Source organism: Megalobrama amblycephala, linkage group LG9 (assembly GCF_018812025.1).
Source record: "Megalobrama amblycephala isolate DHTTF-2021 linkage group LG9, ASM1881202v1, whole genome shotgun sequence".
Lineage (NCBI taxonomy): Eukaryota > Metazoa > Chordata > Actinopteri > Cypriniformes > Xenocyprididae > Megalobrama > Megalobrama amblycephala.
In genome coordinates this window covers 14793606-14807608 of record NC_063052.1, presented here as the reverse complement: position 1 = coordinate 14807608, position 14003 = coordinate 14793606, and the positions used below count along the sequence as shown (strand labels likewise).

Here is a 14003-nt window from a genome sequence, read left to right as displayed (position 1 = left end):
TTTTCCCTGCATGTCACGTGCGGGGCTCTGTATCTTTAAACTTTTAGTTTTACAAATCATCACATTAAAAATAACATTAAAATTGGATAATATTTAGAGCTTTAAGTGCTGGAAAAAGTGTGAAGCACTTTAAAAAGTCCTTGAATTTTACTCTCAAAAGTTTGAAATTAATAAAACATTTGAGTATTTCTGCCACAATTCCATAGTTTCAGTAAGCGTTACTACATTAAAGCCATGGTGATTTGTGGATTGGAGAGCCTTAACTTGTTCGCAGTGTTGTGTGCTGACCTTGCACTGCACTGTAGTGTGGCCAAGTCTGCAGTTTTCTGTTTTTCATTTCCACGGGTTGAAGCAACCTCATATAACGTAATATTTAGCCCTTAGAATGCAAATTTTTACCAAGGGACCCTGCCAAAAACACGGATTTTACCTCCCGGAACGTGATTCTTACCAGGGGACACTCACCCCCCCCGAAACGTGATTGGGCTAGTTTTGGGCTAATTTTGAGTAGCAATTGGGTGGGGTTTGTTTTGAAAACCTGGCAACCCCGCTGCGCTGTCTATTATTGCTCAGTGCTGATAAACGTTTGCTGCTGCACGGCTCAAACAAGTAGCGCTGTTTCATTTGCCATTTGATGTTTCTCATATCAGTTGTGCAACCAGTGCGACCTCTAACCAAAATTTAGTCGCACCGGCAGAAAAAAAGGTAGCAAAATGCAACCATTTAGTCACAGTCTGGAGCCCTTTAGTGTACAATTCACAATTTTGGACAAAGAAAATTGGAGAAACGTTGCTGATGAGTCTTGATTTCTTCTGCGACATTAGGGTCAGAATTTGGCGTAAACAACATAAAAGCATGGATCCATCCTGACCCACGATGCACAATGAGATCAGGAAATGTGTCTTAAGAAATTTTGATTTCACATTGACTTAATGTTTGCTTGTAGGAGTCATTGCAATGATCAGGCACTCTGTATGCTTGAGGTTTTGCTGCTTTTGCTTGCATGATGTGAATATGATAATAACTGTAATAATGAATGGTTGAGTTACCTTATCCTTTTCCTAGTTAAATAAAGATAAACCAAATTCCTTGTACTTTTAGGATCAAAATGACTGGTTCCCATCATCCAAATGGATGACAAATTCGACACCACTAGCTGGTTAGGCGACTTTCCTCCAGTGCTTTTTATGACTAATGTGTTTAGGTGTCTTTAAAGGATTGTAGACACAGTGATTCACTCTCTCAACAACCTTTTGGTGGATTCAGATCATGACAGGAGGTGAGTGTGAGTGGAGCTTATATACGGCCCTTGAGGGCCCTCTGAGAGGCGATACCACAGTGACGGCAGGCTGTGAAGTGCAGATTAACAGTCTGAGAGAAGGACTTGATTCGCCGTAAACCTGGAGCACTTCTACAGCAGGCGTAAAAGATTGATGGCTGAGCTGGTGCAGAGGCTGCACTATAAGACTCTGGCTAGCAACTGGAAGAAAGTGAACTTGAGTTTCTCATTTGTCCTTCAGCATTTCTCGCTGTGCTCTGTCCTGCCTAAGGTCAAAGCAACTACCTCAACTCCTGGAAGATTTTTCTTTTTCTAACAAATAGGTTTTGCTGGGAAATTTTGCATTGTGTTTTCCACTTTTCATCACCATTTCATAACTAGAAACTCAATTTATAGCAGTTTTGCATCTTTAATGTAACTTCTTTGGTCCTACACCCTCTCTTCGGTTAGAACTGACCAAAAATTTTTACGTTTTGAGTTTTTACAATTTTTTGCTTTATCGGAATGGGATGACAATTGGTGAATTTTGTCACATTATCTATGTGAACACACAAAAAAATCATGGACATTATTTGGATATGTTAAAGGGTCGAAAAAGAAAAAAGTAACACTTGCTACCTTCGTAGTCAAAAATGACTGACATAGGAAATTAATAGAATTTTTTTTGTTGCTTCATCGGAATGGAATGACACTTGGTGACTTTTGTCGCATTATCTATGTGAACATCATGGACGTGATTCGGATATGTTAAAGGCCTTCACAGTTTTAATCTGAAATATTTCATTTATTGAAAAATAATTTAACAAAATTATTAATTTTAATGGAAAAAAGCTCATAAATATTTTATAAATATTGCATAGTATCATAAAATCCCCTCAAAATTCTAAATAACAATAAAAAAATATTATCGGACAAAAGTCTAATTTTACATTTCAAGGTTTCAGTTACTTTTGACTACAAAAGTACCAAGTGAGACCCAAAAATGGGGCTCAGAGGGTTAAAAATAAAGTGATGCCATAGCAGAACCTTATTTGGTTTCCCAATGAACCTTAAATTTTTTCCTAGTGTGAAGAACATTCAAAACTCTTTTTTCCCAATATAAAGAACCCTTTATATTGTTCCATGGATGTTAACGAATCTTTATGGAATCAAAGAACTTCCGTGACTAAGGGCCGTGACTAATGTCGGGCTGGTTTTTGCAGTTTGTCCTGAATATCGACTCTGGCTCATGCCATCAGGAGTTTGTCTGATTCAGCATGTTGAATCGGCGTCTGATTGGCTGTTCGGGCTAGCGAACAAGTCTTTTCGTTGTGTTCAAAGCAAGGGCACCTTTTCGTCCCAGACACAGCCGACACGAGGCGACAACACAGTTGGCTTTCTTTGCCGCTATAGTTCTTTGATGTCGGCTTGGTGTGTAGAGTGTAGTTCTGAGACAAAGTAGATGTCCATCTGCTGGAAACTCGTCCGAGGTCGCACATCCACTATTTCGGAGAAGCTGATTGGTGTGCACCTTGCCGAAGACTCTTGCTGCTCTTCCTCGTGACTTTGCGGTGTCTGAGTTTCAATGTGCTTGACATATGGACTACAGGGACTAGCGCTCAATGCCTGCCTCATTCTCACTCTGGATCCCTGGTGACTTCAGCTTGGGTTAGAAATCACTCTCTTTTCGACCTGTGAATGCCACTTGCTCTGTAGCTTTCCCAGTCACCTTGCCCCACTAAGACAACGAGCAAAGGCTTTGTCGAAACTTGACACATGCGGACATACACATTACTGGTTATTTTTAAATCTTACAGTGCCTTTTGTGAAGGGCAAACATTGTTTTTTACGTATAACTTTTGCTGACGCTACCATATAATGTTAACTAGATTATAATTTAATGAATTATTATCTGTGGAAACCATAGTGATATCATGGATCGCCCCATTTGATTCTGGTTTACCAGAACTGATATTTTCTACTAGGTTACACATACATCCATGTGTTTGCATGTTTCTGGATTTGCTCATTGCTCATTTTTACACTTTTTTGCTTCAGTCATAGTTTCAAATATACTTTAAATGTAGTCAATATTTTTTCACATCATATTCATTCATTTTAGTCAGTGTTACTCTAATTATTATTATTGGATTATCTGAGACTTTGAGAGAGTTGTATTGTTTTTTTTCTTCTTCAAAAACATTTTGTTAATATCTTGCATTGTCTTTTTTCCTGTCATATTTCTGTCAACAGCATGCTTTTGCAACAGCATCTTCATTAATGTTGACAAAATCAAAAAACGCTTTGTTACTGAACGTTTTCATCCAGTTATTTTGTTGTCATCAAACCAATACTGACGTAGTATTGATAACTAGTTAAGTTTAGAGTAGAAATGGGTCTTTTTGTCTACATTTAATATGACTAAAGCTACTACTGGCTCTTTGACCGGCTGGAGTCTTGCCTAATGGCCTAAGTGACAATAAAACTGTCAGTTTTATTGATAATCAGATGGCAACCCACCAATACAGCCATCAACTGACAACCGGGAATTCAAGACCCCTGCCAGCTTACAATCAGTCATTGCTCTACCTCTCGGTTCGGGCATTATGGGCATGAATGTTTGCTGTCTGGTTCCTGAGGTCTAGTAATTATGTTCGTTCTATAAAAATGAAAAATTGGACCTGTAAAGATACAATTTCACTAATAAAGTTGTTTGGACTGATTTGTCAACTCTTGCAGGCTCTGTCAGTTTTTCTTTTGGACCCCTGGAGTAAAGTATAATTGGGCAATTCATCTTTCAAAACCTCTGTGAGTCCACTAAAGCGTGTGTAAATCCTGAGCGTCATTGTGTATAGGGAGACACATTTTACAAGATAAGATATTTGTCAGAGTACACATGAACATGAATTAGAAAGTGAAAGTAAAACGCGAGTGTGCGTTCAAAAGAGATTTCAATACCCCACATATTGATAGAGGCACAATATAATTACCCAACCATATAATTGTGAGAGAAAGCAAAAGCATTGATATACATATATTTTTTCCTCCCATCTCAAAATTTTTTCCCATCACCATGTCCCTTTAGGGGCTCCATAGTATTCAGCTTTGGGCACATCCCTACTAGTAATTGATTTTGCAGATAGTTTGTTTACGATTATAAATTCTATTTTATTTTATTACTTTATTCTGATGTTCTGAAAATCTAAGACATTTTGGACCTACCTTGTGAATGACAGGAAGGTATTTTGGATCTTCCACTATGAGAACTGTAGATTCTGGTTGTAAAAGTCTTTTTAACACTCAGAAATTGCTTCCAAGCACAGGCTCTCGATGAGGATCAGGCTTTGAAGATGAATGGATGGTGTGCTGTATTGATCTCCCCCCCCCCCACATTGGTTCCTTAATCCTAGTTAAGCATTAGGAGATTCAAGCACAGACCTATGTCAAAGGTTTCTGAACCAGGATCTTGTTAACCATGTCTGTCCTTTGGGCCCCTCTGACCTTTCAGTGCTGGTCCAATGAACACACTGCACAAGTTTATCAGTGTATCTCTCACCTATTTTTATTTGAAACCTTTGAGGATTTACCATAAGACATTTTTCGTTGTTGTTGTTGTTGTTAGGATTTAAATAAGGTTGTGCCTGCTGGTGGTCACAACTGAAAATCTATTATTGCGTTAGATGCCAGGCGTCCTGGACTCGGGGATCGATACTGCTTTGTCGACAGATTCGTGCCCCTGCTCTGCTCGGCTGAAGATGAATTAGATTTTTCTATAAAAGCGCGGAGCTTCGCTCTGCCATTGAGCTTATCGCAGCCATGTGGGATGCTTTACTCTTCACCTGTGGTATTTCATCCAGTTATTACTGCTGCCCCACTCCCGTGCCTTCTCGGATTTTCCCATTCTCTATCTGTCCTCATCTGTTATCTATAGGGGACATTTCTAATTCCAAATGGTTATGATCTGTATTAAAGTTTACGGATTAAAGATTAAGCTCTATTTTGTCCCAAATCCACCTGCTACCATATTCCTTTCATCACATTTCCAGGAATCCCTTCAACTCTCCAACCCTTTTATCATTTATACTCCAGACCATGCTTTCCGATGGACTTTTCAGACTATACACATGACATATAAGCACACTACCAGTTAAATGTCTGGAGACTAGCTCTTTATTTATTATTGCTTTTTGCCATGTTAAATAATAAATAAATAAATGCAAAACGATAATAAATTTGCGAAGGGCAAACATCCTATTTTACGTACCACTTTGTCACTCATATTTACATCCCTGCATTGTGGTGCCAAACTTGTGCACGATGCATTGTTAGAAGATGCTTAACAACAGACAGCCAGTCATGTGGCTTATAATCACATGTTTTAGACTCTCACAGAGTTGTATATAAACAGTTGTTTCAGCGTTTGAGGGGAAAAAATGTAAAATGGTGACCGAAAACAGGACCACTGGAGTAAAGAAGAACACAGAAGAACACTTTCTGTGTAATTCAGTCACAATTTAAAGAAAAGTTTTTGTTTTTCATGAGACTTTTTGTACTTTTCAATATATTAGGGAGTGGAAATGGTTAATAAGTCAATAAGTGCTCCTCTGCCACCATCTGCTGGTTATAGTGGTAATTTCATGTCTTTTTTTTAAAAAAACAAATTAAAAAAATTAAAGTGTTTGTTTGCCACAGAGTGTTGGTTTTCCTACATCTTTAAACTTTAGTTTATAAATCATCACATTAAATATAACATTAAAGGGGACCTATAATGCCCCTTTTCACAAGATATAAAAGTCTCTGGTGTCCCCAGAATGTGTCTGTGAAGTTTCCGCTCAAAATCCCCCACAGATCATTTATTATAGCTTGTCAAATTTGCATCTATTTGGGTGTGAGCAAAAACACGCGTTTTTGTGTGTGTCCCTTTAAATGCAAATGAGCTGCTGCTCCCGCCCCCTTTCCAGAAGAGGGCGGAGCTTTAACAGCTCAACAACAACAAAGCTGGAGAATCTCACGCAGCCAAAATGACGATGGTGTTCAGCCTTACATTGTTCAAACCGGAGTCGACACTGATGGAGAGACTCAGGAAGAAGTTACAACTTCGCAGTCCGGAGCCCTGATGTGCAACGGTTGCGTACTGCGTTTGTCCAGTCACTGACACTGACTCTGTGAAACGTCAGCATACGAATACCCAGAATGAATTAATTATGAGCAGTGTTTACCCGTGCTCAAAATAAACCAGGGTTAACTATTCAAGTATGAAAAGCCTCAACTAGTGTGAATGTTATCAGATCTTCAAGCATGTGTTTTTGTGTTTCAGGTGGTGATGAAGATCATCAAGCATTACCAGGAGGAAGGTCAGGGCAGTGAGGTGGTGCAGGGGGTGCTGCTGGGGCTGGTGGTGGAGGACAGGCTGGAGATCACCAACTGCTTCCCTTTCCCTCAACACACAGAGGACGATGCTGACTTTGATGAAGGTAAGGGACTAAAGTTGTGCTCATTGCCTTAATTGGCACTATTCAGACAGGATTCATTTTCTAAATTACATTTGTGTTAGAATTACTAAAGTAAGATGTCTGCCATCATTATTGTTGGTTCTAGAATAGAATTTTACTCACGGATCAAATTTAGCTTCATATCGGTTCTCATTAGGGGCTTTCGCACCGGGTAATTGACCCTTCGCAAAGACCCGCCCCCCTTAGTTACTGTTGCTTTGTCCGACAAGCCATGACGCCGTCACGCCACACAGAGTGAAAAATACATCGCGGAGCAAAGAGGACACTGACAACACGTCGACAGACAAGACAGAGCAGGTTACTTATGATATTAAACAAAGTCCCAGCTTTCAAACTGTGTAATTTTTTTAAGAAATTCGAAGAATAAAACCGTTTTGTGACTCTTTAATGTGTCGTGACAGAGTGCTGTAGCGCCTCAGCTCAATTGGCTCGTGAACCGATCATCTCTGCCTACTAGTTCATTTATAGCATCAAATAAACATGAATGAACATCAGAAGGTATGTTATTTCAAACAAGGAAAGACGTCAATACACACCATTTTTTCAAGTTCAAGTCCACCGAGGTTAATCTTCTAACTCCTGACTGCTTTGTCGTACAAAATGGCGGATTCAGCGTTATGATTGGTTAGATCGCTTGTCAATCAAACTCCCAGCGTAGGGTCAATTATAGGAACTAGTTACCAGGAAGGTCCCCTGAGAACTAAATTTTCACCTAGGGCCATTTTCCTGGTTATATTTGCACCTCCAGACGTGACGTGTGGCATTTAACAACTTGAGGAAGGAGCTGTGTTTTTGTTGTGTCGTGGAGAAAGTATAAGTAAACTGTGTGTTTACAGCTTTTTAAAAATGGCGGATGGTGGTGTTTTGTATGCGTTCGTCCAACCAACGTACACTTACGTCACTGATACTCCCTATTGTGTTGGGTTAGACCCTAATCTGAAGTAGGAGCTAATTTAATTCCCACAAAAATCATTCCCAGTTTCATTGGCGAACATGGCAAAAAGCGGGTACTTTCGCCAATAGTTATAGAAACCATGAAAACGTTCCTCCGGTGCGAAAGCCTGTACACAGCAAAATCACAAGAGTTAAATCAACTCTGCACGGAGTACATATGGTAGTGTTAAAGCCACACTGAAGCAGAGTTAAAGTTAATGAGATAATTAAGCGATTAATTAAGTGATGAATGAGCATTAGTGATGAACGCCTGCTGTTAACAAGCAGAATCACTGAAGAAATCTACTGAGATCTTGACAGAAATAATGTATTATATCTACAGTTGATTTAATCTAAGACTGTGGCTGAAGTCGTCATAGTTCTTGTGTTTGTCTTTTCTTCAGTGATTCTGCTTGTTAACAGCAGGTGTTCATCACTAATGCACAATCATCACTTAATTATCTCATTAACTTTAACTCTGGTTAGGTGTTACTTTAACACTATTTAGAGAGGAACCATATGTACTCTGAGCAGAGTTGATTTAACTTTGTGTATTGTATCATAGTAATACCCATCAGAACTGATGCCACCCAGTTGACTTTCTCAGAAATGAAATTAATATATTTTGGGCTCCCGGAAGAAATATTGAAATAATCATTATAAGCAGCTTTGGGGAGAAAGTGAATGATTTTGTGACATGGGTGTTGAGATGTGGTACATTAAGTACTGATGAAGTGCGGATAAAGAATATACACAAATAAGATATAAATGTGTTCACTGCTAGATAGTGATCCTGTTATTTCAGTGCAATGTAGATCGTTCTGCCTTCAATTGTGCCTGATAAGACTGTCAACAACTTTCTGATTCTAGGTTAGAAACACTACATTTCTTCCTCCTTTCATTGTCTAAACACAGATAAAATAGGTAGATGAATAACTAGATGTGTAAACCATCATCCCCGGCCATTTGTGTTTGCAGCCCCGTATTTTTATCTGCTAATCTGCCATTGTATTATTGTCCAATTAGCCAATGTGTTTGAATGTGGGCCATTTGTATCTGACTGCAGATTTTCGATTATTGCTTAAGGGTCTGTCATATACAGTCATTTACAAATAGAAGATGATGCTGTTATTCAAATTGGTGTTTAACCAAGTATAAAAGTATGATATATTGTTTTATTCATTGATGTTTAATGCAGTTATGCACACAAGATCGAAATTAAGCAACATTTATTTCAGTTACACCAGGGAAATTTCACTTTTATCACTCGTCCTTGTGTTTTGTCACACATTAAACTCCTCTACAAGTGTAAGCTTTTGCATTTTATCACACCGCTGTGTCTGGCCTGCCAGCCTTCATTTACTACCTGCCAGCTTGTCAGTGATCACCAAGGCAGAAAAACGTCATCGTCGATAGTCCTGCTAGTAAACGGCAAAGTAAATTGTGGTGTAATTCAACAGAAACCTGTATTGGAGCAAAGGTTTGGGGCTCAGCTTTTATAGGGCTTCTCCAGAGAGTGCTAGAGAAGGGTGAATGAGAACGGTCTGGTTTCAGCACGAGCGAGACTGCGAGTTGTTTATTCGGTTTTACGGCCTGCGAGATCACAGGTGTTGCCAGTGAGATGTGCCGTGCGTCATGGGAGTGAGAATGAGGCAGGGTTGCATTATTAAAAGTGTAATGGGCTGTAGAGGCTCTGAAATGGAGGCAGCAAAGGAACCAAAATTGACAAGGGTGTTGTTTTGTGGGCCACCAAAATAGAGCTGGGTGAAATGATCGCAAATACAGCAATGGCTGAAATAGATTCTGTTCATACCGTGAGATATTCAGATATTTCAAAAAAATAAAAAAAATAAAAAAAAAATCTGACGCAAAGCAAAAAAATATAGTCAATACTGTGCAACTTCTAATTAATCTCTTATGAATAATATTGCCTTTTGGTATGTCAATGAAGAATAAAATTTAAAAATGTGTTTATTAAAGTATGTTGGTCACTATAAAAATAAAAATGCTACATGACTGTGTATTATTATTATTATTATTATTATCATTATTAATAGTATGTGTTATATATATATATATATATATATATATATATATATATATTAGTAATAACAAAACAAAATAATAAATTGTTATTGTTATTGTATTATAATAATAATAATAATAATATATAATTTATATATATATATAACATAAATTATATATATTATTATAATATAATAACTAATAACAATAATTTATTATAATTTATATATTATATATATATATATTAGTAATAACAAAACAGAATAATAAATTGTTATTAGTTATTATATTATAATAATATATATAATTTTTATATATATATATATATATATATATATATAATTCTACTAGTAACTTATAATAATATATATATAATAACTAATAACAATAATTTATTAATTATTTTCTTACTATATATATATATATATATATATATATATATATATATATATATATATATATATATAGTAATAACAAAAGAAAATAATAAATTAGTGTTATTATATTATAATAATATATATAATTTATTATATATATATATATATATATATATATATATATAATAACTAATAACAATAATTTATTAATTATTTTGTTACTATATATATTCATATAGATAATAATATATAATTATTCATATAGATTATATATATATATATATATATATATATATATATATATATATATATATATATATATATATAATATATAAATATATAAAATTCTACTAGTAACTTATAATAATAACACAACATTTTGAAGTTTAATTATTCACTTAGTCATTAGAACAAAAAATGCAGTGCTACATGTAATATAAAATATGATTATTTATAATAATATATAATATAATCCCTAATAACAATAATTTGTTAATTATTTTGTTTTGTTATTATTATTAATACATTTTGGAGTTTATTCATTTAAATCACTAGTATAAAAAATACTACATGATGTAATATATAATAATAATTAGTAATACAATACATTACAACAATTGATTATTTTTTATTATGATTTATTGTTGTTGTTAAAAACATTGAGTTTAATTTTGAGCAATAACTGTGAAATAAAATGATTTATGCCATAATATAAGATTTTGGTCATACCATCTTCTAAGTGTGGTGCAGACTTGGATATAAAAATATATATTTGAATGTATGTGACAGCATGAGCACCTTTGCATCAGCAACTGACTTTAATGACTTCCGATGCATTTATAAGGAAGAGTAGAGTTAGTACTGATTCTAAATGAGAAGTATCAAGCCTCAAGCGCAATGCATCGCATCTCCAACTATACATTAACTCAGTGACTGTGACACTGCCTGTGGTCTCCTTGCGGCTCATTGATTCCCCACCTCTGCTACAGGGTGTGTACATATGACAATGTGTGTTTGAGTGACCCTCTCCCACCCTTCCCATCACAGCGTGTTTTTCTCTCCGTCTTTAGCCCGTAGGGCTGTGCCTGACAAATTATGGTGTCTAATGGATATTTAAACACCCTTCATATGCAAAGCAAGGAGCCTTGAACTGTACGGGCTGCAGAAAGGTGTAAATTCACTCTTTAATGAGCAGCCGGGACTCTTTTGCTTGTTTTTCCTGTGAGGCAATTGCTTTATTTATTACTAGACTTTCAAAAAGTGAGTTAGAGTCTACCGCCTTTCTTTACCTCCTCGTGAGTGTTTTTTTCCATGGGCGTTTTCAATTTCGTCCATTATGAAACCTGCCGGTGACCTGAGGTGACTTCCATTACTTCTCTCTATTTTTACCTGGTGTTTGACTGCCTCAAACAGAGCCGAAGTCTTTCAGGTGGTTGGATTGAGTCTTATCTGATGGAGGAGTGCAGGTTTGCTTTGGAGAGACTGGAACAGGAGGGTGGAACACCTAAAGAGCGCAATACAAACATTCACAGGCCGTCTCTGCAGAGATAAGCTTTGTCGCGACCTTCCATTTTCAGAGTCTGAAATGGATCATAAAAAGTACTTTCGGTTCAGCTCTGCATATTTATTAAATCTGTGTTAATGCATGTTTTTTTTTTTTTTTTGTAAAGCATGTTTTTAGATTTGCCAATGCATACTATAACAATGCAACATCTAAATACCCCTAAAGTTTTAATGTAATGTTAAAATACTTTCTCTTATCACAGCTTAATATGCATGCAGAAACTATAAATATTATTGTGAATTTTGAGTCTGTTTTTTGACCAATTGCATATAATGGTGACTGTTTGGGAAACCTGTTTGAAAACAATCATTATTATTTTTGCCATTCTGCTTGGTGATGCTATTGCTGCAAAAAAATCATCATTAAATTTAAATGCTAGTTGTAAATGCCCAAGAAGTACAGTGATATAACCTTTTTTTTTTTTTTTTTTTTTTTAAGAAAATAAATGCATTTTTTTCAGCAATGACGCATTAAATTGATCAAAAGTGACAGTAAAGACATTTTTAATGTTGCAAAAGATATCCATTTTAAATAAATGCTGTTCTTTTGAAGAAAGACTCCTGAAAAAAATGTATCACAGTTTCCACAAAAATATGAAGGTCAGCAAATCATCATATTAGAATGATTTCTGAAGGATCATGTGACACTGAAAACTGGAGTAATGATGCTGAAAATTCAGCTTTGATCACGTGATATAAATTGCAGTTTACAATATATTCACATAGAAAACGGCTATATTGAAGTATAATAATATTTCACAATATTACTGATTTTTCTGTATTTTTGATCAAATAAATGCCACCTTGGTGAGCACAAAAGTGTAATTATAGCAAAAATATTAATCAATTCCAAACTTTTGAATGGTAGTGTTAATCTAAGATACCTCCAATACTATGGCATTACTATGATCCATGTCCAAAAAACCATGTTAATGTGTGAGTAATCAAAATACCATGGTATGGGCTTATTTTAAAGTGTTAAGGCACTAAAAATAGTCAGGTAGTGTTGGGTTCATTTTAAAAAAATGAAATAAGATTAGTGGCGTTTATTATTTATTATTCCTAGTTAAAGTCATCCTGCCAGGAACTTTATTCACAAGTCACAAATCGTTCTTGCATTTGTGTGGTAGCATTACATAAGTCGCAGTAATGTTATGGTAATGTGCATGATATCACCTCAGGGTATTGTTTCTGTGGGCATGCTTTGACACAGCATGATTTGATTTCAAGGGCATGATTCTGTAGAAATGTTTAAACGTGAACGGACAACCAAAATGTTGGTACTAGCGTACAAATTTGACTACCATTGATCCTGTTTAGAGTTTTTTTCTACGGCTTTACCCAGAGAAACTCCCTGAAACGCCTCCATTGTAGTCTCGAGTTGAACAAACACGACAAATTATTGCTCATTTAAATAATTAATATGCAGAATAAAGGGCGGGGCCTGGTTGAGTTAGTTAATAGTGTGTTGAAACTGGCGGTTATGGTAAGAGGCTCTTTAATATTTAATATGTCCTCTTTAATATTTCCCAAACACCAATCACAACACACTGCTCCAGCCGACCAATCAGAGCACATCTGTGCTTTTCAGAAGGAGGGGCTTCATAGAGACAGGAACTAAACAGAGCGTTACTGACAGACTGGGAAGAGAGGAGCTGCAACAATGGAGAATATGAGGAAAATAATCAACATTCAATCTAGTAGAGCACAAAAACAAATTTGAGACAAAATAGGTCCTCTTTAATATTTAAAAGATTAGAAGTTGCATTTAAAAAATTTTTTCCCCCCTAAAATATTCTTCCAAAGCAATTGTGGCCAATTAGATACACATTGTAAAAGTAAAATCCTGTAAAAATCTAGTTAAGGCATCTGTTTTCCACTAAATGAGAATGATATTTAATTACATAGTCACATATGCACCAATGTTTATCAGCTAGTATAATGAGTCTTTGCAGGTTAATTACATTTACACTTACATATTTAAATATTTATTGCTGTGTTGAACTTGCGTTGTGAGTTTTATGCTGTTTTTTGCTGTAACGAGATGCGTCTTTTCATCATGTTCCAGGTTGACGATGAGGCAGTCAATGAGATAATGCCAGCTGTTACCTCAACCCCTGTCCCACATGAATGCATCATGATGCATCGGCATGCCATGCATTTGTCTTCTCCGTTAGCCTTGCTGTGCAGACATTTTGCTGTTTCCTCTCCCAAGAATGTATCTGTAGTAGTGTTTACAGTGTGCTACCAATTTTCCATTCACATTTACAAATTTCCTCCAATCATGAAACTTATTCACATTCCCCAATTTCTAAGTTTTGGCACCCAATACTG

The 14003-nt window shown here is 36.0% G+C and overlaps 1 protein-coding gene across 1 annotated transcript in view; it reads left to right on the top strand.

Moving 5' to 3' along the window:
- The window catches only part of eif3hb (eukaryotic translation initiation factor 3, subunit H, b), a 93209-nt gene that overhangs the window by 19654 nt on the left and 59552 nt on the right, over window positions 1-14003 (top strand). The window contains exon 3 of the mRNA XM_048201779.1: window positions 6576-6732. Within this exon, the coding sequence (XP_048057736.1) occupies window positions 6576-6732 (157 nt within the window). The remainder of the gene's footprint in view (window positions 1-6575; window positions 6733-14003) is intronic.